The following is a 23,880-nucleotide window of genomic DNA, read 5'->3' on the forward strand; positions in this document are numbered from 1 at the left end:
ATAATTTGAGAGTTTTGGCTAAGAACTCCTAGTGAACAAGATAATCCAAGCGAGTCATGTGTACTCTCATTAAACCTAATTAATGTGCATACCAAACATGAGACTACACTAATAATTAGTTTAGTCTAGTCCCACCTAAGAATGTGAAACAAACACACCCCAAATGTGGTAATTACATATATGTATTGTAACCAACTCCAAAATAAAAATTTCTCACATAAAATCTTTCTTTTTCCCGAAAACAACGTCAACGGTTAATTGAAATCAACGTCATTTCTAATTTCAAATCATTTAGTGAGTAACTTTATTACGAATAAACATGCTCCAAAATCAAATCAAATCAAATGCCCCAAAGTCAGCACAAAAATGGGACTGGGCATGATATCCCGCCAAATTGATTGGTCTAAAAAAGAAAAATTGGACTTTGAGCAGTCAATTTTTTTTTTTTGGACAGCCAAAATTTTAAAATTTAAAATTTATATGCTTTTAAGATAATTCTAATGACGGGACATCATCACAATTAAAAATATATGGAAAAAAGTATTGAATAATAATAAATGTCCAGCTAACAAAACGTAGCTTTTGGGAGAGGAGAAGAGAACCTCTGCCGCCGTGGAGACCTCGGACTCGTCCGTAACAGACTTTTCTCTCGCTCACTCTCCCACTCAACACTCTACTCTACTCTCTCTCCTCTCTCATTCTCTCTCTCTCTCTCTCTCTACGGTTGTAAATAAATACAAGAACAAACAAACAGAGAAGGAAAAACAAACAATCCAATTAAAAACAGTAAATAAAAGCAAAGCGCAGAAAAAAGAAAAAGCGAAGCTTCCTTCGCAGCGCTTTGGGAATTTTCGTCTGCTGCCTTCTCTCTTCCGCCCGAACGGTACAATTCTCATGCTATTTCTGCTGACTGAATTCGGAATTTGAATTGTTTGATTCCTTCTTGAATTGACAGATGTGTTCGGAATTTTTTGTTCGTGGTTTAGTTTGCTTGATTTTGCTAGTTATTGTATAAATGTGAGTCCAGAAGCTGAAATGGCAGATCACCATGGAACGCCGAATCCGTTTATCTCTACTGTTTTCTGTGTTCACTTGGTTTGAGTGATTGCATTTGTGTGTGTATGTGTTCTTGAATATGTGAGTGATTGTTTAGCTCTCTTCCATTATTGTGCTTTTTTCCTTCGGGGCAATGAATGAAGCTTGTAATTGCGGTGCGGGATTAAATTGGAAAGACTAGTATGATATCTGGATTGTAAAATGGGGCTGGTATTTTCGAAAGGACGGGGTGTCGAAAATACATTAAAGAGTCTTTGAATGTAAATGAATTGTTCCATACTAAGGTTTTTCTCTTATAGTATGACATTCTAGTATTCTACACACAAAGTGTTTATCTAGTGGGGTTGAACGTAAACTAACTAATGTATTTGTACGTGATTAAAACTGTCTTTTAGGAAATTTACTCAATTTGGTTTCATGTCATTGCATTGGGCGCTCGTGTTTTTGATGCAAATCACTTGTGGAATCTAACGGATAGTCAAGGATTCTTTTTAGCTTTTTATTGTTTAACTTGTAGGGAGTTGGGATACTAAACGGCCACTTGGAAATATCAGAAAATTATGCAATGTTTTTTTGTTTGTTTGGTAATTAAGGACTGTTTCGTAGAAACTCCCTGTTGTTATTCGTGTTTTGGAGGAATTTCCTTAGAATCTAGGCCCCTCCAGTGATTGGTGTCTCATCCGTATCGTACTTACTCTGGAAGAACTTTCCCATTTCCTATTTACATCAGTTTTTCGGGTTTAGGGATGACTCTTACAGACTAAGCAACAGATGTCTAGCGTTATTATGAGATTCTGCTGAACAGCTTTAAATGGAAAACGGCCTGGAAGGTAGATTGGACACATAGAAGCTTATTTTGTAGCAGTAAAATATCAAACTACTCCACAGATAAAGCAAAATACTGATAATAATAATAATAATGTTTTTAGAAGCGGCAGTAACTGAAAGTGTGGGTTTAAAAAGGATTATGCCAACATAATATTTAGATATTATCATATGCATTCTGATCAACTAGGCTTGAGACTGAAGAAGTTATTTTAAGATAGAAAAGGGGATAAAATAGACACTATTAGCTGAAGCGGTTTTCGTGCGGTTTTATTTAGTGCCCACCCAGGTTGAAGTCTCGCTCTCAAGTCTCAACAATAGAAAAGGGAGTAAAAGTTATATTATTGAGTTGTTGTTGAGTTATCTCCATCAGGTGGTGCTTGTTTTACTGGTTCTTGATTCGGTGGGTCAAGGATTTGGCTGCTGCAAGACTTAGACGTTTTGTAACTTGAAGCTGCTGTTTTAGTTGTTGAGTTTTAAATCGTCCTTTTTGTTTTGTGTTTCCCTGTACCCTGTAGTCTGATTATTGGTTTGTTTTCCTATGTTTATCTGATTTCTCCATTCCTTGATACAAAGTCATCTTTAACTTGATGGCAGTAGTTGCAGGACAACATTGAATGTTAATGGAGAAGTGGCAATGTTCATGAAGAGGGTTTGACAAACCTGATATTTTTCTGTGCAACTACTACTGCCTGCTGAAGCTGACCTGAAAAATTAGATTTATGTTAAATCTATGTGCATATGACAGAGTAAATTATTCCATCACTCTGAGTGGTAATGTCTCCTTTACAAATGAAATGGTACCTTTGGTGTTGCATTCTGGCGGGGCATGTTTGCATATCTGCCCTTTCTCTTACTTCAGGGCAGTACAGAAGTGCAAGAGCTGTTTCAAAAGACTGGTTGCATAATCTCAGCTCAGATATAATAGATGGTTTTCAAAGAAGCACCTCAACTTACAAGATCCCAATGCCATCATCCCCGTTGAAAGATAAAGTATCTTGTGAGGACCTGGAGGGTGTTGGATCATTCAATACTACATGCTTGCTAAACTCAAACTCGTATTTAAGTTCTGACCTTTACATTCGTGGGACTGGAAACTTGGAGATTCTCCCTCATGTATCAATTGTGTGTCCAATAGAAGGCTGCATGATTACATTTAATATGTCAGGAAATGTTAAAATTGGTCACTCTGCAGAAATAGTTGCTGGTTCTGTAGTTTTTTCGGCTGCAAATCTGACTATGGAATACAACTCTTATATTAATACAACATCTTTGGGTGGATTGCCGCCTTCTCAAACTAGTGGGACTCCAGTGGGCTATGATGGAGGTGGTGGAGGGCATGGTGGCAGAGGTGCTTCTTGCTTGAAAAATAATCAGACAAGTTACTGGGGTGGTGATGTTTATACTTGGTCAACATTGTCTGAGCCATGGAGTTATGGGAGCAAGGGTGGTGGTACATCTACTAAAATTCCATTTGGAGGGAATGGTGGAGGACGTGTCAAGCTTCTAGTCAAGGATATGGTATATATAAATGGGTCTGTAACTGCAGAAGGAGGGGACGGAGGGACTACTGGTGGAGGAGGATCTGGTGGAAGTATTTTTGTACATGCTGTAAAGTTGTGAGTAGATACTTTTTATATTTTCCTTCTACTTTTGGTGTGGATGATGCACAAAACTGTTTAAGGGCTGGTCGATACATTTTTTATTTGTTATTATTTTATGGGTTGGAAAAGAAAGTTCATAGAGGACAATAGTTGACCTAGGCAAGAGAAACTAAGAAGCGCAAAACAGAGAAAACCACACACACTACAAAATTTCAGCCAAATCAATGTGAGTTAGACTAACGTGAATGTTAGTCAAGTGTTTAGGGAAAGATGGCCATAAGGATGACGGAACATTCACTCTATATCACAGATCTTCGACCTCTGCCCTTATACTTTTCAAAAGTTATTCTGTTCGCACCTTCCAGTTTTGCATGCCCTTCACTCAACAAGGCTGAAAATGCTTATCCACTGGCATTTTTATAGAGATACATGGACACTGAACAATTTGTTTCTCTTGTTCATTGTTCACTTCACCTTTAATTTAAAATTATATCAATTTCCATAATGATGAACAGTTCATCAAAACCTTTATAGGATTAACATTCTTTCTTCTTATTGTTAGCCATCTTTCATTTTGTTTTTTCTTGAGAATGTTGGTAGATGAATGTTGATATGCTTATGCATTTATTTACTTCAAAGAATGCATTCAAACTAAATTAACTTCTCTGATTCTTTTCAATTGTTTGCATTTTGGTCCTGTCCACAGGAAGGGATATGGTACTGTAAGTGCTGCTGGCGGAAGAGGATTGGGTGGAGGTGGTGGTGGAAGAATCTCACTTGATTGCTACAGCATACAAGAAGATGTAACAGTCACTGTGCATGGTTTGTACCATTTTTCAGACATCTTTATCTGGTAGATAGAGCAAAAATTTTTAAACTTCTAAATGTTTGGTTCTTATGTTAGAGTTGTAAATTTATCCATCTGAATGGTTGCGTACAAGAAATTGTTCATAATGTGGTAATGTTATTTTACATATACTTTGTTCTATCTACTAGAAAGTAGATCAAAAGTCCTAATTTATGTGAAACCTTAGAAAGTGTACGTATAAGACCTTTCAATCTGTATTGTTTATCGGACAGATGTAAAAACTTTTCCTGACTAAGGTTGTTTCGGCCTCACTTTTCTTTTGTAGCTTATTGCCTCCAATATATATCCAGGCACCACTGTATAACGCACCCTGCCCCTAATGGTATGACTTTTAGAGGCAGAGCCTTATGTTGATATAAGGGGGTGGCACTACTACAATAGGAAATTTTCTAACAAATAATAAGGGGGTAGCCCTACCACAATACAAATATTTTAACAAAAATAGGGGGGTGTCACTACTACAAATATGCCCTTTATGAGGGTATCCTTGTTTCCCCCGATTTCAAGATGCAGAAAATACGTCCTTAAAACATATGGAGGAATAGCTGTGTGGGAAAGGGCGAGGTTGTTGACTTCACTTTGGGCTTCTATTCATCAGAGTACATGGGTTGTTCATTGTTCTCTGTCGTCTATTTTTCTAGATTGGAAGGCCGTTGTAGGATAACGTTACCATTATAGTATTGTTTTTGATAATCTGTATATAACTGGTTCTTGGTGGACATTTGTTTACTGTCTGTACTAGTTTGCTTCTAATAAAATTGTTTCTTTTTTAATGATAAAAAGCATATCTGTGTTATTCTATTAATTGCTATACGTACTTTCAAGTAATAAGCTTTTCAGTTTCTAAGCGTCTAGTGTTTATAAAGACTCACAAACACAAGCTTATGTCTAGTTTCCAACATTGATTATTTCTAGAAAAACTATTCGTTTTCATTTGTAAAGCTATTTTCTAAAAAAAAATGGAGCTTTTGAATTTATTATGCTTTTTCCATGTCAGGTGGTTTGAGTATTGGGTGTCCTGGGAATGCAGGAGCAGCTGGCACATACTTTAATGCAGATTTACTTAGTTTAAGAGTTGGAAATGACAATATCACAACAGAAACTGAAACCCCTTTGCTCGATTTTCCTACCAGACCGTTATGGTCGCATGTTTTTGTGGAGAATAATGCAAAAGTGTTGGTTCCACTTCTTTGGACCAGAGTTCAGGTTGCCAATTTTAAGTCTTCTCAAGTAATTAATTAGTTTTCATGTGACAATTTATTTGTTTTTATAAAAATATTTCTGTTCCCATGGTGGTGTGACAATTAAATAATGCATAAAATCCGGCTTCATAATATTTCATTGTGGAATCTCCCCTGTTATATAGACTTGATTCAGGCACCTGTTTTTTCATCTTAAAGGTACTATGGCATGTCCATAGACTTGTTCAAGAAGCTTGTGTCTAGTATATCATTTTGTCGTGTATTTATTTCCACTTTAGTATAAGTGGATTCCTTTATTTTATACACTCAGCACAGAAGATACATGCACTGAACATATGAATACATCCTCTTTGATTGAAAGGTGAGAGGCCAAATCAGTCTATACTGTGGAGGCAGCATCATCTTTGGACTGTCTGAGTATCCAATTTCAGAATTTGAGCTTGTTGCAGAAGAACTTCTGATGAGTGATTCCATCATAAAGGCAAGCAACTATTAGAACATTTCATTTTCGTAAATAGAATGTTCTATTGAATTACAAGCAATTGTCTGGAGTTTAAATCCTTGATGAAAACAAGCCAAGAAAGCCAAGACAGGTTCATTATCTGGCTTGTTTGAGCTTGGGTTGATCTAATCTCAATTAAGCTTGAGCCATTACCTCTATGAAGGGGCTCGAACCGAAGCTCAAGCTGCCTTAGAAAGATGAGGCTAAACTCAAGTTCAAACTTTTTAATGGTACTTAAAAATTTTGCTAACATAACTTTTTAGACCAAGAAAGTCAAAAGGAATAGAATTGGTTTCTTAGGCGGAACACCAAAGTGGATCCAACTTCTATATGTAGTTTCATTAGAATTTTTTTTTTCACTTATAAATTTTGTGTATTATAAGCTGTAATATAATCATGTCTGCCTATGTTATAAGCTGACTCATGAGTGTTGTTCATGAACTAATTGGGTGAAGCTTTCTCTTTGTTTAAATTAAAATGAAGGTTTTTGGTGCATTTAGAGTTTCTGTCAAGATGTTACTCATGTGGAACTCCAAAATTCAAATAGATGGTGGTGGAAATACCATTGTTACTGCTTCCGTTCTTGAAGTCAGGAATCTGATTGTTCTGAGGGTATGATTGTCTGAACCTCATCCTAATTTATGTTTTAAATTACTTGCACTTATACCTTTCACCTTTGTTGGAATTGAAAATCTGGGTTGGTGCTTTGTGTTTTGCAGCATAACTCTATCATCAGTTCAAATACAAACTTGGGTGTATATGGTCAGGGACTACTGAAGTTGACTGGCCATGGTGATGCAATAAAAGCCCAGCGACTCTCCTTGTCTCTCTTTTATAACATAACAGTAAGCCATTCGTGGATAAACTTGTATCATGAAATTATTTTACTACTTTCTTTCTCTCATGTTCTAAAAGTTCGCTTCTAATATTTTAGTGTCATCGTTTCTTCTCAAAAAAAAAAAAATATTTTAGTGCAATTCTAATTTGAAAAAGCAAGAGCTCATAGATTTGCAAAATCAATCCTGTTTGCCTTTTGATTCTGTTGTAAGTATACATTATCTCGTTGTTGTCATCGTTATCAACATCATCATCATCCTCACATCAATCCTATATGATATTTGTTTTAAATAAGATGTGGTATTGACACTTGGCCCTATCTAGAACCTATGAGAAGTTTTTGTTTTCAGTGCTTTTAGATTGTGACATTTTTGCTATTACTAACTTTATATGTGTGTTTTTTCTCCCTAGTGCTCCATTTTGTTTCCTTTATTCGGACCAAAGTGGATATTTTTGTATGCAGTTCTTCTGCTACATTCTTTTGTATGGATGTGAAACTCTTGAATTCCATTTGGCAAACCGCCTTACAACTTTTTATGCTTCTTACAACAGGTTGGTGCTGGTTCTTTACTTCAGGCTCCATTGGATGATGATGCTAGCAGAAATGTGTGAGTATGAAGTTTAGTGTATTGTTGCTCTCAGCTTACGTTTTCTTATTTATTTGGCCTGAGAAGTTCTATGAATATTTGTTTTGAATCCAATTTTGTAGGGTAACAAAATCCCTGTGTGAGAGTCAAACATGCCCGTTGGATTTGATTACTCCACCAGATGATTGCCATGTTAATTATACGCTTTCCTTTTCACTTCAAGTAAGAGGCAGAATTTTATTAGAGATACATGGAGATTCTAATGCATTTTCAGCGATATCTGCTGTATATTAATTGTTGTTTATTTTCTTATGCATGTTTTATTGTTATTTTGTAAGGTTAGAAGTCTCTGTTTTTTGAATGCTTAGATTTCTAGTATGATAGGAGTCACAGGAAATTAATTCCTATACAGAATCTAATCTTTCCTGGGTGGAACCATATTAGTTACTCAGTTTAAATCATAAATCATAATGTTATTTTTTACCTGCAAGAGGAATTCCTGTCTCTTCTTTCTTTCTTTCTTTCTTTCTTTCTATCTATCTATATTTTCTCCCTGTAGTTTAAAAGCAGGACACTGGTCCAAGTTTGTACAGACTTCCATTTATGGTCTTATGGTGCTGGCCATGAGTTTTTCCAATACCAAGACTTTTGTTTTTGGTTACTTTCTTCTATATCCGGCTTCAACTCTTTAATGAAATAACTTTTTCTTACCAGTTGGTTACCCCCCTTGAAGTATCAACTTGTAGGCTCATTTTTATTGTTAAAATAATATTTGTTAACATTTTACAGATATGTCGTGTTGAGGATCTTCTTGTAGATGGCATTGTGAAGGGAAGTGTTATTCACATCCACAGGGCAAGGACTATTATTGTTAATAATAATGGCCTGATCACTGCATCAGAACTAGGTAAAGGAGTTTATTCGGGAACTAAGATGTGCAATCTTTTAAGCATCTAACTAAATCAAAACCATGTTTTTCAGGTTGCAGTAAAGGTATTGGAAGTGGAAACTATTCAAATGGAACTGGTAGTGGTGCTGGACATGGGGGAAGAGGGGGCTCTGGATATTTTAATGGGAGGGTATGCAATGGTGGTAATGAATATGGCAATGCAGATCTCCCATGTGAATTGGGGAGTGGAGCTGAGGGTCCGAATCCGTCGTATGGGAATGTGGTTGGAGGGGGAATGATTGGTAAGTGTTATAGTACAGATTAAATTGTGCCCACATCATAGCAGCTTTTAAGAATGGAGGTAAACCAGCAATTTTTCATAGTATTCGTGAGATCTTCAGTTCAAATCCATGCAACTGCAACTTGCCAACAGACGCTGAAATTTATGTGTTAGGCTCAGGTGGTGAAAGAGTCCTGCATATGCGTGTGGTGTTAGGATATAAAGTTATTGTTAACCCACGACGTAACAAAGATTTTGCAACAGTAAAAGATCTTGCACAGTTCAGCATAACCTTGTTAATATTTTTCTAACAGTCAATTAATATAAAAATGTCAAATGTTGGGACCATAACCAGATATGCCTTCCCAGAACCCTCTTTAGTGGGACTAATGTATTGTAGCGCCATGCAATGTGGTGTTGTTCTGTTGATACAAGATCCAAGAGGCTGAAGTTATGGATTAATAGTTTAGATATATTTGACACTGTACTTGGATCTCACTTACAATCAATCTCATGCTTGTCAGTCATGGGGTCCATCCAGTGGCCACTCTTAAGGCTTGATGTCTTTGGAACTTTGAGTGCTGATGGTCAAAGCTTTGATAAAGCGGCTATAAAGGGTAATGGTTCTTCGATTGGCGGACTTGGTGGAGGCTCAGGAGGGACAATCCTTATTTTCCTTCAGGAGCTTAGATTACTTACACAGAGTTCATCTTTATCCGTTGCTGGGGGCAAAGGTGGTCCGCTGGGTGGAGGTGGAGGTGGGGGTGGAAGAGTTCATTTTCATTGGTCTAAGATAGATGTTGGGGATGAATATGTTCCGGTTGCTAGTATCAGTGGCTCCATTAACAGCAGGTAAAATTTAGTGTCTTTATATTGTACATAAGTTGCACATTGGTACATTTGGTGCTGCTTTCAACTCTTTGAATATCCTTTTTGGATGACAAATGGTTAATTAACACAGTACGCTGTGTGTTGTTTCCAGCTTTTTGTTCTGATACTCTTGGAAAACATCACTATCACTTCCTCACACCCAAATTCTGTGCATGATTTTAATGCCAGATTCTGTGGGGCCTCTCATAAAATGCAGAAACTCCGTATACAAAAAATAATTTGCTATGCTAAAACCAATACGCTGCATGTAGAAGTTATTATATGCTATGCTAAAAGTGTTTTAAAACATGCTTTTCTGTTTTCAATATTACATGTTATCTTTTAAGTTTCCATTCAGGTCTACATGCAGCATATTGGTTTAAGCATCTTTGAGCTCAGAATTTTCATCTTGGAATCAATGTTTCTTGAATGGTTTTCTTTGTTCTTTTTTTTAGTAAGGTATAGCACAAAAAAAAAACCAATAACAGCATTTACTTTCTTGGTGGTGTCTGTTAGTGGAGGTGCTGGGGATGATGGAGGTTGTCATGGAAATGATGGCACTATCACTGGAAAAAAATGCCCTAAGGGCCTATACGGCACCTTCTGCAAGGTAAAATTTATTTGATATTGTCTCTTTTCTTTTCTTTTTAAACGAAACAAATGAAATTTTATTTCGTAAGAGAAACTGTCTCTAAGTTAAGAAACCAAAATTAATCATGGCACTACAGCTTTCTTATCCTAGTATAATATCAGATAGAGATGTGTTCCTAAAGACAGGAGAGACAGAAGACCAAAGCACTGCCCAATACTTGACCTTCTCCCATATCTCCTTCACTTCCACTCTCTAACATTTTCTAAGATTTGCTGACTCCTTTCTGTCCAAATAGCTCTAATAATCTACATCATCATATGATCCCATATGTATTAAGCCTTTATCCACCACCCAATACTTTAAAATTCTCACCAAACCAAGAAAAACAGTGTTTTGCCACCTCTGAACAAACTTTATCCCATTTATGAAAAGCTGTAACTTCGAGCTAAAAGTGCAAGAGAAGAAAACGCGGTGCATTCTCCCCCAAACTATTGCTTGTGTCTGGAGAAAATCTCAGGTGTTAACCTTCCTGTGTACCAACAACCAAGCCAAAACCTAACCTTGGTTGCAACCTTAGATTTCCAAATAAAAAAAGGAATTAAAAGAGGACTGCTTGATATGTGCCTCAACCTATTTAAATAGGAATTCATGTGGCATTTTTTGTAATTGATATTTCCTTTTCTTATTTGTCGTAACAAATGATGGAAACCCCATGCACTTTCACATGAACCCAACCTAAACCAATTGGACATGCTTAAAAAAATTGGATTTCACATCTGTTGTGTCTTTGACCTTGGACCTAAGAAACACACCACCTTGACACGACTAGCTTTATTCTACAAATAAATTCAGAGAAACCACTATAACAGAAAGGAAAGCAGCAGGGGCTTTTCTCGGCCTCAAGCTTGACTTCTTCTTGGACTCCTTTTCAACAATCTTTGCCCTTCCCTTCCTTTTCTGGGTAAGACATCATAAAAGAATTGATCAAACCCTTGGACAGAATTGGGCTGAGTGTCAGTGTTGCAGATTCTATATATAGAAATCAGAGGTTTATTGATCAATTTGGGTTTGTTTGAAGGATTTTGAGCATTGATTTCATTTACAGGAATGTCCTGTTGGCTCATTCAAAAATGTTGATGGCTCCGATTCACATCTTTGTACTCCCTGTTCTGTTGATCTTCTTCCCAGTCGTTCTGAGTTTATCTATGTGCGAGGTACTATGATGACCATGTCCAACCCACCCCCTCCTCCCCCCTCCTCCTCTTCCCAAATTTACCAATGGAGTTTTTGTTTTATGATCTTTCTTTTTAAATGCTGGCTTTCATCTCATGAATCGTGCACACTTGCTGCAGGTGGGGTGACTCAGCCATCATGTCCCTATAAATGTGTATCAGACAAGTATAGGATGCCAAAATGCTATACACCTCTTGAGGAGCTTTTGTATACCTTTGGGGGTCCCTGGCCTTTTGCAATTTTACTGTCATGCATTTTGGGGATTCTTGCTCTGTTGTTAAGTACATTGAGAATCAAATTTGTTGGAACCTGTTCTTACCAGAGGGGTGGTTCAATTGAACAGCACAGTCATCATCAATTACCCTATCTTCTTTCCCTATCTGAGGTATACACAAGTATCGCTTCATTTTTTATGCCTTTTTTTTTATCAGAGACGATTTTATTGACTTGCAGAATTTTTGACCTATTTATGTGTTTTTTTTCCGTAAATAATAATAACTTAGGTGCGGGGAACCAGAGTTGAAGAAACTCAAAGCCATGTTCATCGGATGTACTTTATGGGTCCAAATACTTTCAGAGAACCATGGCATCTTCCATACTCTCCACCTAGTGCGGTCATTGAAATTGTGTAAGAAAATAACTGAACTTTGAGACCATACAACACCATAATTTTTATGCGGTGTTGATCTTTTGAGTTGGTATATCTAATACTGGGATTATGGTTGGGGTGGGTATTGCCCATAGGTATCAGTACACTTGAAACATGTTCTAATCACATTTGATTTGATTTTTTTTTTTCTCTCGGGACTTTTTGCTTTAGTAAATAACACATTTCTCTCTTAAAACTACTATAACTAGTTAACTGTTGGTCCAAGGTAAGTCTTGAATCGAAAGCACCACTTAGGTTAGCATTCCGTTGTTCTGTCTACTAAATTACATTATTTATTTGTGTTTCAACTTTCAACCCTTACTTTTGGTACAGGTACGAAGATGCATTTAACAGATTTATTGATGAGATCAATTCTGTTGCTGCATATGATTGGTGGGAAGGGTCTGTGCATAGTATACTTTCAGTTCTTGCATATCCTTGTTCCTGGTCCTGGAAACAGTGGCGGCAAAGAAATAAGGTTCACCGCCTTCAGGAATATGTGAAGTCAGAATATGACCATTCATGCCTTCGGTCTTGCAGATCACGAGCCTTGTACAAAGGGATGAAGGTTTTACTCTTTCTATTACACATCCTTACCGGTATTTTTGTAATTACATTTATTATATGAATCATTTCTTTTCAAGCTTCATAGTTCATATAGATACTCCGTAGGTTTTCAACATTGGCGAACCTCTAGTGATCGTTAGAGACTAATGCTGGCTGTTCCGCTCAGTTGGATGCTCATTTCACCAGATTTAGAAATAAAAAAAGAAAATTTAATCCAAAAAGATTTCAACACCTTCTGTGGAACTTGCTCGAGCTCTCAGAAGTAGACAACTTACAGATGCCCTTTAACATCATTAATTGAGTGCGGATCTTTCGTTTATCTTTCTTGATGCATCCATCTGTAATGTACTGTGAAACTCGGATTTCTGTCTTCAACTCTTAGCAAGATTCATTCCTTTATCAGCTTAGGATCGATCAAGCTCAAGCATTAGTGAAAGTTATCATTCACTGCTGAAACGAAAAAAAATGGTACGATCTCTGGAAATGAAAATAAATCACACAAGGATTATATCCCAACTCCCAAGTGGTCATTTTATGTGAGAATTTTTACCAACGAAAATAAAATAAATCCATCAGCTAGCAGGTTATTATCTGGACCATAGAAAAGGTTGTCAGGCAATTATAACACATTTTACATGTCATGGAACATTGTTATCTGGATCTGCCGCTTTTTCTATCAATCTGCTTGCGTATCATAAAATCATAGTGGGATGATTTTTTGAATTGATCATCAAGTTACTTAACTGCAAATCCTTGCTAGTGAACAACAAAGCAAGTATTGTAGGTTCTATTAGGTTTCCAAAGTTCACTTAGTTATACCTCAGTCTGTAATGGAACTGCATTCACAATTTACCTGTTCCTTTTCACTAATAGAATAGGATCTTTCCTCTACTGACTTCACTTTAAAGTAAAAAAAAAAAAAAAAAAAAAAAAAAAAAGGTGCATTAGAAGGGGGCTTAGGGGAGACAAAAGTAGATGTTTGTGGAGCAATGTCTCTTCGATTATGTAGATTGTTTAGGAGAGGAACCGTAGAAAAAAAAAAAAACATCCTCTCAAGGCGTTGAAACAAACATTGAGTGTATGAACTGGTTCTGTCAAGGTCTCATTATGAATGAGTAAACGGGTTGCACTTCCTTTCCTACTTTGTCAAATTTCGTTGGTCATTTTGGTTCTTTTTGTGTAATAGGGTTTTCATTGGTTCTTCATTTTTCTATTTTTGGCACTTAGCTATTCAATGGTCTATGTTTTTTATCTCTCATATTCAGAATTGAAAATGATGCAGGTTGGAGCAACACCAGACTTAATGGTAGCATATATTGATTTTTTCCTCGGTGGTGATGAGAAGCGTCTAGATATGGTATCAATCATACAGAAAAGGTTTCCCATGTGCATAATTTTTGGTGGTGATGGCAGCTATATGTCACCTTATAATCTTCACAATGATACGTTGTTGACCAACCTCCTTGGTCAGGTCTGTGGATTCACATGATACTTAAATAACCATATAATCATTATTTTTGTTATCTATATCTGATGTAAATTATGTCATTCTATTCTCAGCATGTTCCAGAAACTGTTTGGAATCATTTGGTGGCTGGTTTGAATGCCCAGTTGAGGATGGTGAGGCAAGGATCTATTCGTTCTCACCTGATTCCTGTGATTAATTGGATAAACAGCCATGCAAACCCTCAACTTGCATTTCATGGGGTTAAAGTTGAACTTGGATGGTTTCAAGCAACAGCTACTGGTTATTATCAGCTGGGCATATTGGTAGTCGTTGGGGATTATCCTCTTCAAAGTGTGCACCAGTCTGATATGGGGGATAGAAATGGTAACGAGCTACCAAGGTAACTTTGAGCAATTGCACTTTTGTTTTGTTTTTTTTTTGTTTTTTCAAGAGCATCTGTTGATTGCTAGCACACTCACTGGATCGCCAATTTTTTATGTTTCAAAACACATATAATGGGATTATCCGTTTTCCATTTTGAGTTTCCACAACCAATTTAAGATGCAACCCTTGAACCTTTCAGACTGATTGTTTCTGATGAAGATATTAATTTTCCTTGTCTAATCTACCTATATGAAAATTTTGTTTGATTTGAAGTTGAGAACACAGTAATAGATTAGTTTTCCTTTAGTTGAGAGTTCGAAAACAAAATGGAACTGAAAGTACAATGTGTTCATAAATAAGATCCTACATCTGGAATCATAAGCTGTGTATAAAATAAATATAAGAGCCTGGACCTCTCCACTTCTTGCCGATTAGTTTTGGTTGAAAGCTTTAAAATGTAACATGGTATTGCATGGGCAAGTTATCACGAGACATGTTCTGTTTGGCCAGGCATGCTGCGCATGACCTGATATAACTGATCCACAAAACGGCTGAGTCTGGACAAATGTGAGGGGATGGTTGTTGAGTCTGATACAAGGGTCTCCACTGTGATACCATGATAAAATTGTTTGTTTAAATTCTCAAAAGCTTAAGCCGCTAGGATGTGGGACATCATATATTCCAACACTGGACTTTGATTTGGAAAGGAAGAAATTCTCCCTCCACCAAGAACTGGGAAGGAAAAAATAGTGGGACCAAAGAAATAATCTTCATGTTGAGAAGTAACAAAAAGTACAATTGTGAGATCAGGATGATACCATTCAATTATGTCAGTGTTCATTGGAAATTTTATCAAACTAGTACGACTGGCATGATATGGAGGGAACAATGAATTTTTATTTTCCTTTTTTATTTGATCATTTGTAGGTGTAAACTTCCGAGTAACCGACGTCATTTGGAGATAAAGTAAACAGCCTGCTAGAACCCTTATAATGCTCACATGATTAATTTCTGAACCCTGCATCTATTGTTTAGTATAGTTGATTATTGACTACATTGTCTATCAAAATTCAGGTCTAATGTTGCATGTACAAGAAAATGTCTTAAGCAGATGCAGCAAAGTTGGCCGTTGGTAGGTCATGCATTATCTGTTAAAAGGATAACTGGAGGAATTAATGGAGGTCTTATAAATCATACTACCTTGAAATCTTTGGATTATAAAAGGGACTTCCTGTTTCCACTTTCTCTCTTACTGCACAACACAAGACCTGTTGGTCGTCAGGTACTTCGAATAGGTCTTCTATGGTGTTTAAATGTAGGCTGAATCTTGACGCTGTTCAAGACCTAATAAAACTCATGTTGCAGGACACCCTGTTGCTGCTGATAAGTTTCATGCTTTTAGCAGACCTTTCTGTCACTCTTCTTATGTTGCTTCAGTTCTACTGGATATCTCTGGGGGCTTTCCTTGCTGTATTGCTTATACTACCTCTATCCTTGCTTTCTCCCTTCCTCGCTGGATTAAATGCTTTATTCAGCAAGGAACTTAGAAGAGCTTCACTTGCTCGTGTATATGCATTGTGGAATGCTACATCCCTTTCTAATGTGGTGAGTTTCAGAGCTTGAAATATGGTTTAGCGGGATTGCCCTTTGAAATCCCTATCGCAAGTTAGGCCAACTTTTGGTTATAAATGAGACACTGAGCTATGTCACATCCCTTGTAGAGTGTGCAAATTTTGTTTCGTGAGATGCTTCCTGGCTTTCCTTTTATCTTAATCTAATTATAACATATCTTCTTTTATGTACACATACACATTAAAATTTACTGTGATGCAAGTCCGAGCCTAAGCATTAGCGTTCAGTTCTTCTGCAGTCGAGTATTATTCTAATCATCATATAATCAATTTTGACTTCTGCAGGTGGTCGCATTAATGTGTGGCATTTTTTATTATGGATTTTCCTTTTTCCGGCCACCTGGCAAGTCAGATACATGGAACACTAGAAGGTGAGTCCTCAACTCAACTTCATTCTATCTTGAAACTAATAGTCAGATTCCTTGTTACGCATGTTAATGTCTCTGTGAAAACTTCCGCTTTACCCTGATTGCTTATCATGCTCCTTGCGGATTAAGATCACTTCCATAACTACGTGATAAATGAAAGACTTGTGCTTCAGCGGGCTATATTGATTTGGGTCTCTAAAGTTCATAGGACATCTGCAAATCTTTTTCAAATACAACATTATTGAGGGGACAGGAAACTATGTAGTTAGGACCAATATTTCTATCCATAACAACTCTGATTGCACTGGCATAGCCAGGAGGCCCAGGACAAGGTGAGGGGAATGTTTACAAAATTAGTATAATCGATTCAATATTAGAAGGTGACGAATCCAATTCATCTGTGGTTCGTGGCCATTACCATATTCACCTGTTTGTAGAGCATGAAGAGTTCTTTGTTCTGCACAACTTTGGTGAACCACTAAAAATTTTAGAAATGAGCTGACGTTAAATTTCCGTTGGGTGCAATCATGTTTAGCCTTAGTTCCTTAAATGTGATAACCTTGTGAAAGATCCAAAACCAAACAACAGAAAATAGTTTAATCATCCATTGTATTTGCATAGAAAGGCATCCAAATGACTGTTCATGCTTGGTTATGGTACAGAGTGAAAATTTTGAGAAAACAAATTTAATCACACAACACGGTTCTCCTTTTTGGACTTTTTATTACTCACATAGCTGCACAAACTGTGTCGAAGTCTTGGAAGTTGAAGAATATTCTCACTGCACTGATGGTTTTATGCTGCTAGAAGCCTTTGGTCAACATGCTGAGAACTATGAATAGCGCATAGAATGTAAAAACTGATCAATCTCTGGCGTGAATAGTATTCTTTTTATCTTCTTCATATGTGCATTGTATCTTACATACATATCAATGTGACGTATATTTCCTTCTGAATTGTGCGTGGTCTCAGGGATGATGATAAATGGTGGCTTTTGCCAACGATTCTCCTGCTATTGAAGTTAATACAAGCGCGGTTTGTGGACTGGCATATAGCAAATTTGGAAATCGAAGATCCTTCTGTATATATCCCAGATCCGGACGCCTTTTGGGCACAAGAGTCTGGCCCGTAAGACAAACGAAAGACAATAGAGATCGTAATGGTTCTATGGTTTTCTGCTATTCTGCTGTAAGCAAGGATCCTTTATGTTTTGCATTGGCACAGCACCGGTGTGGCTTCTTTTCCGGTATTTTCTGCTCCGGCATCGGCGTGGCTGCTTTCTTTTGTAAATAGGCTGAAAGTTGTATTAAAGAATTGGTTATAGGTATGCAGCTTTCCTCGATGGAATCAGAGGCACATGGAGTGTAAAATTTTTAGGGCAAATTAAAGAAGACAGAGCATAGGATGTCAGTTTAGGGTGGCGCTATATCTACACCTTTTTTTACCGCTCGCACTACACTGGGTCTTCTGATTTTCGACCATTGTATCGAATGAATTGAAGATCAATGACACAAATTAATATAGTGCGTGACAGGTAAAATTGAATGTGTAGATAGCACGACCAGTTAGTTTATACTAGAAATTAATAGTCTAATGTAAAAAATCACCGTTTCTAATATAGAGAGCTTTCTTTGGTTGTGGATAAATTCAAGAGAGTTTTAACGAAAAGCTCACGGTACTGTTCACTTTAACGAAAAACTACATTTTTACACTAAAAAGTCAATCCTGGTATTATTCATTTTACCTTTTATTTTGTCCTTGTCATTAAAACTCAAAAGTTTTCAAGTTATTTTCATTAATTTTCCTTAAATTCAGTGGGACAAACCACTGTAAGCAGCAGGAAATTTGCCTGCAAAAATTGCCCGAAAACGGGTCAGTCACGGGTCAAGGGGGGAAACCCATCTGGGCCACACATGTCGCTTTCTAAAACGGGAAAGCTACTCCAGCTTAGCTGCAGCCCTTCAGAAGTAGATGGTCCAAATGATCATTTTTTTTTTTTTTTTTTTGAACGCCCAGAACCCAATTCATAAAAGGCCTACAAAGAGGCAAACACTGAAACAATAACAAGAAGTGACAAGGGAATAAAACACAAGGACCCCTCCACCTAGAAGAGGCGTCACCCCCAGCACCTCCACACCCAACTTAATGAGGACAAGGAAGTCCGTCATTATTCAACACAAAGACCAACGAAGATGGGGGCCTATCGACCCACACAACATCACACATCTCCATGAAACCAAACGACGCAATCTCGTGAGCCACGCCATTAGCAGTTCTAGGCACCCAAGACCATCGGCAATCAAGAAACTTTCCCCCCAACTGTTTTACCCGAGCCAGCACGGGGAAAGCCTCCCAACTACCCATGGACAGCGAGCTAGAGAGACAATTTATCGCTTCAAGGGAGTCCGATTCCAGAATGATCATTTTAACCCTGCCTTTGCTTGCTTTTCTCTCCTTCATTATTACTCTGTTTTGTGAATGGTTTTTACCTACACGTTGATAAGGTCGTGTTCTACCCAAAAATACTAGGAGTCATTCCCAAAGGGTCTACATATTCTAAATAAGTAACTGCGAAATACAAAAATAATAAAATTCGGAAACGGAATTTCACATACAAGAAAGTCTAACCAAAATTTTCACGGCAAGAAATTTACCTCAAGTTGCGCTTCAGAACTGAAGATCACAGTGAAGGAAAAACAACATTTGATTATTATTGATTCGTGATCCAGTTTTGTAGGAGAACGACATCAGTTTAATTACCATAGACGTATACGTATAATTTCTTGTTTATTTTGGTCATTTTTTTGTTGTTGGAAGTTTGAGTCACATTTTTTTTCAAAGTGAATGACTTAACAAGTGATATTATCTAAATTAAGGGGAATGGGTGTGCTTAGCCTCACAATAGGCTAGCAATAATGGGGTTCAAATTCGCCTATAGCGGAAATCGAACTTAAGATCTCTTACTTACAAGTTAAGAGGAATACCATTAAACCGTAGTACTAAATAACAAAATGAATGACATTTGATTATATGGAACTGACCATAACACCGTTATGTTCCAAAACTTATTGTCAACTATTAACTTTGCTTTATCTAGGAAAACATTGGAATTGATTCAGACTTTGATTTTCGAAAAGATATTGTTAACCTTGGCACTCCGCAAGTAGTGAATTGTGTTAGTGGTTAGCCTTTTTTTTGTTTTTAACCCACTATATCTTAGATTTAAACTTCCTCCCTCATGTAATATAGATTAACGTAGAATATCGCTTGTAATAAAAAAAAATATTATTGGTGCTCTACAAAAGCCATGTTGCACTATAGCCATGTAGAAATATATGGAAAAAAAAATATATGCTTAGGAGAAGTGTTTAAGGACTTTTTTTAGAGTGTCAGTAACAACTGCTAAAACAATCTTAGTATATTATTGATAAAAGAAATCTTTTTATGTTAACTTTGTATTAGTAGAATTTGTGGTTGTGGACGATGAATATGTGTTTTTTTTTTAGTAGAACGATATCGTTAGTGGGTCAGACAGTTAATTATTAAGAGGATGGGAGTCAGTAGGATCAAACCTACGTCATGATGCACAAACATGATTACTTTCCACCATTGATGCGGTAAAGCACCATTTTTTGTGTACAAGCGATACTGTACACAAGGGAAAGTGGGGGAGAGTTTTAACTATTAAGGCAATTCATCACTTTCTATTTAAGAATTAAATTATAAGTTTTTTTTACATCACCTATTTAAGGAAAAGTTCTTGAATCCGACACTTTTTTTTTAACAAATGATATTATTTACCTAAGGGGGTGGGGGAGTAGGCTAAGTCTCACAATGGGCTAGTAATAATATGGTTCATATTCACTTTTGGCGAGAATCGAACCTAAGACCTCTCACTTACAAGCGAAAATGTAGACCACTAAATTGTAGTACTATGTGGCTTAAATCTGACACTTAGAGGAGTTAAACTGATATGCATTATTTTTAGGAAATTGTTATTGGCACTCCAAAATTCTCATTTTACACTCCAAACTTTCTATATTTAGAAAGAAAAATACATTTGTGAGGAGTGTAGAATGAGATTTTTAGAGTACCAATAACACTTCCCTATTTTTATATGCTATTATTGACGCTCCATAAAAATTATTGTGCACTCCTAATTTTTTATTAAAAAAATGCATTTGTATAAAAAATAGTAATAAAAAAATGCGTGAGTTATTTTATTTTATTTTTTTAACAAGCGATATCATCTATATTAAAAGGGAATGGCTGAGCTTAGCTTAACACTGTGCTAGTAATAATGTGATTGAAAGTCACATTTGACGATAATTAAACCTAAAACCTCTCAATTACAAGTAAAGATGAATACTAGATTTAAACTCAAATTAACCAATAAGCATGAAAAGCATTTTTTTTTTTTTTTTCTTTTCAAAAACTCAAAAGTCTGTAACAGCTTCACCAAAATCCACTCACTTTTCAGATCAGAGTCCCATAAAAATAAGGAAAATCATTAGGAAAAGGGACTAGGCCTTTTTTCAACATTTTCAATTTGTTCTGAATTCCTTGGTAACACAAGAAACCCGGAAAGGCAGCACGCAAGCACCATGTTCCGGCAAGCATCACGTCTCTTGGGTCGATCCAGTCGGCCGCCGAGGGTCCGTGCCATGTGCACAGAGGTCCCAGCGAATAGCAACAAGGACTCAGCCTTCGTGGAAGCATGGAAGAAAGTGAGTTCAACCATGGAGCCACCCCACACTCCATCAACGTACATGGAACCTCGCCCTCCCACCCCTTCTTCCCTCCCTTCCAAACTCACCGTCAACTTCGTCCTCCCTTATTCCTCCCAGCTCTCCGGCAAAGAGGTCGGTCTGCGTTGCTCCCCATTGCCTTTTCTTTTGGATTTAACATTTGCTTTGTTTTTCTTAACCCTTCATGTTTTTTTTTAATACGTGATTTCTCACTTTAGTTTTGGTTTTTTTTTTTTGTGCTGCTTTATTGTTTGTATCTTCTCATATTTGGATTGTTTATTTTTATTATGATTTGTAAATTTATTGTTTTTATCTGCATTCGAAACCATATTACATCCTGAATATGATGAAATAGAATGAAGTGAGACAATATTTTGTAAATACGTAATTATCTTGAGTATATTAACTATTTCTTTATTTCCGATGCCTAGAACGGACAAAAGAAACATCTTGTTCGTTCTTCAACAATTTCTAATCTCTAGTGGATCTGTCACTACGATTCGAACCCAAATGAAGTTCTGACCATCTGTCAGAGAAAAGAGAACAAATAAATCTTGTAGGATTTCAAGAAATTCTTCAATTTCTTCCAGAAGCAAATACTTATTCATCGGCTTCTCACGTTCCAATTTTGATTATTTTATGTTGTGGGATTTTGCCTTAATTCTCATGGATTCATTTTCATCATAGTGGGGTTTTTTTTATTGGTTCACTATATACATGCAGTATTGTCATATCTGGATATTATTGTGATTTAGTTTGTCAAATGGTTCAGATATTATATTAGTATTATGTTTTCTTCTTTTGGGTTGTCACACGATTGCGGTATTCTTTTTTTTGGTCGAAATGAATACAGCAATCGTGGGACAACCCAAAAGAAGAAAACATAATATATACAATCAGTAAGCTTTGTTTGAGAGGCATCAGGAACATATACAATCATTATGCATGCTTCACCCTGTTCATTTGGAAGTAGCAGGTCCTCCTTCATGGCAATCTTTCCTCTCATATCTATCTGTGTGACTAGCTAGGGTTCGAAACTCGGCCGGCATAGCTACATAGCTAGGGTTCGAAACTCGTCTGGGCTGAACTGACATTTGAAAATGCAGCTTGACACTCGATTTGTTTCTACTTTATTGGTTTCGCCTTGGTGAACATATAGTATTCGTGATATATTCATCGGCTAACTTGTAATGATCAAACTTTCAGATAGCTAGCTGCTTAACCACATTGATGCTTGTTTTATTGGACTCCAACCACAATTTATTAACAAGCTGAAGAATGTGTGTCAGGTTGACATGGTCATGGTACCAGCAACAACTGGGCAAATGGGTGTTTTGCCGGGCCATGTTCCAACGATCGCAGAGCTCAAGCCCGGGGTCCTATCGGTGCATGAAGGCAGCGACGTGACAAAGTATTTTGTGAGCAGCGGGTTTGCTTTCATTCATGCAAATTCTGTTGCTGATATAGTGGCTGTGGAGGCAGTGCCGATTGACCAGATTGACGCAAGCTTAGTACAAAAGGGGCTTGCGGAGTTCACCCAGAAGCTTTCTTCGTCTACCACTGATTTGGAGAAAGCTGAGGCTCAGATTGGAGTTGATGTTCATAGTGCTCTCAACTCTGCCATCACTGGCTAATCAATCATTTCCCATGCATTTTCTTCTTTCCACCATGCATTTTCTTTCTTTCTTTTTTCTCCATTCCTTAAGCAGTAATCTGCTCAGCACAATTTTGTCCGTTAATTTCCTTTTTGGGGGTACAATTTTCTCTCTTTTCAGATAAATAAAGATTTAAGGACCATAGATTATTGAAGTATAAATTTACAGGAAAACGAAATATCATTTGAGTAATATACATAGAGATATTAGCAATTAAAAGGCAGAAGTATGCTCATATGTATTAAAAAAACAAATATTAATCAAGAAATTCAAAGTCTAGTGGTGTGGTGAACCAAGGCTCAACTCAAATTTACAAGAGAGTTGAGAATCCATAACCTTTGTAGATCCTCTTTGCATTTGCAAGGGCTATTCACCCAATGAGGGTCTTCATTCCTTTGCACATTTGGATCCTTGGCTTCTTTAATTTGGATGGTGGAATAGAATCTCCAAGTTCTCAAAATAGGGATCCTCTAATATCTCCACATCAAAGAGAGATGTTGATGTGAGATGGGAAGAAGAGATGAGTGACCAAGGAAGAGGAAGATGTTGGTATCCTCTCCCATGTTGGCGAGATGAGTGACCAAGGGAAAGGAAGATGCTACTATCCTCTCCTATGGTGGCCAACCTCCTAGAGAGAAAGGAGAGAGTTAAGAGAGAAAAATATTTACCCTCTCTATGGCCAACTGTGTAAAGCCATTGAGCTTTTGTGCCCTTTGAGTTTTAAGTTGTTATAAAACTTAAGTTAATGGGCTTAACAGTTCAAATATCATTGGGCCTTAAAGCTCGATACTAACTTAACGTCTAATACAAACCTATTCATTCAATTAATTAACTTATTAATTAATCCTAACCATAAACAATTAAACTATTTAATTGTCCTTGCTCAACTCCATTATATTAAAACTGATTTTGTAGACGTATGAAATTAAAATGTTTTAAATATGTTATATGAAGTTACAATTATATATGGGCAAAATGAAGTTACCTCTAAATTTATTTTATTTTTTTCAGAGCATAGCCATTGTTGTTCGTCTTCCAATGTTCAAAGCTTTCACTTACTATATGAAGAAAGAAAAATAGAAGGGG

At 36.8% G+C, this 23,880-nt stretch overlaps 2 protein-coding genes across 2 annotated transcripts; both read left to right on the plus strand.

Moving 5' to 3' along the window:
• The first annotated feature begins 573 nt into the window (after positions 1-573).
• LOC137711288 (uncharacterized) lies at positions 574-17,906 on the plus strand. The gene is made up of 23 exons (XM_068450519.1): positions 574-883; positions 2,482-3,500; positions 4,192-4,307; positions 5,351-5,559; positions 5,917-6,036; positions 6,541-6,669; positions 6,777-6,902; positions 7,447-7,502; positions 7,604-7,703; positions 8,271-8,388; positions 8,463-8,672; positions 9,175-9,502; positions 10,037-10,130; positions 11,218-11,326; positions 11,465-11,730; positions 11,849-11,973; positions 12,328-12,562; positions 13,844-14,032; positions 14,122-14,408; positions 15,467-15,674; positions 15,758-15,997; positions 16,309-16,394; positions 17,364-17,906. Exons 2-23 carry the CDS (start codon positions 2,659-2,661, stop codon positions 17,521-17,523), a joined length of 4,353 nt encoding a protein of 1,450 aa, XP_068306620.1. The 5' UTR covers positions 574-883; positions 2,482-2,658; the 3' UTR covers positions 17,524-17,906.
• A 3,047-nt stretch (positions 17,907-20,953) lies between these two features.
• LOC137709827 (ATP synthase subunit delta', mitochondrial) lies at positions 20,954-22,926 on the plus strand. The gene is made up of 2 exons (XM_068448812.1): positions 20,954-21,253; positions 22,429-22,926. The coding sequence occupies exons 1-2, from the start codon at positions 20,996-20,998 to the stop codon at positions 22,771-22,773; spliced, it is 603 nt and encodes a 200-aa protein (XP_068304913.1). The 5' UTR covers positions 20,954-20,995; the 3' UTR covers positions 22,774-22,926.
• Positions 22,927-23,880: the final 954 nt, after the last annotated feature.

Source organism: Pyrus communis, chromosome 12, assembly GCF_963583255.1.
Source record: "Pyrus communis chromosome 12, drPyrComm1.1, whole genome shotgun sequence".
Taxonomy (NCBI): domain Eukaryota; kingdom Viridiplantae; phylum Streptophyta; class Magnoliopsida; order Rosales; family Rosaceae; genus Pyrus; species Pyrus communis.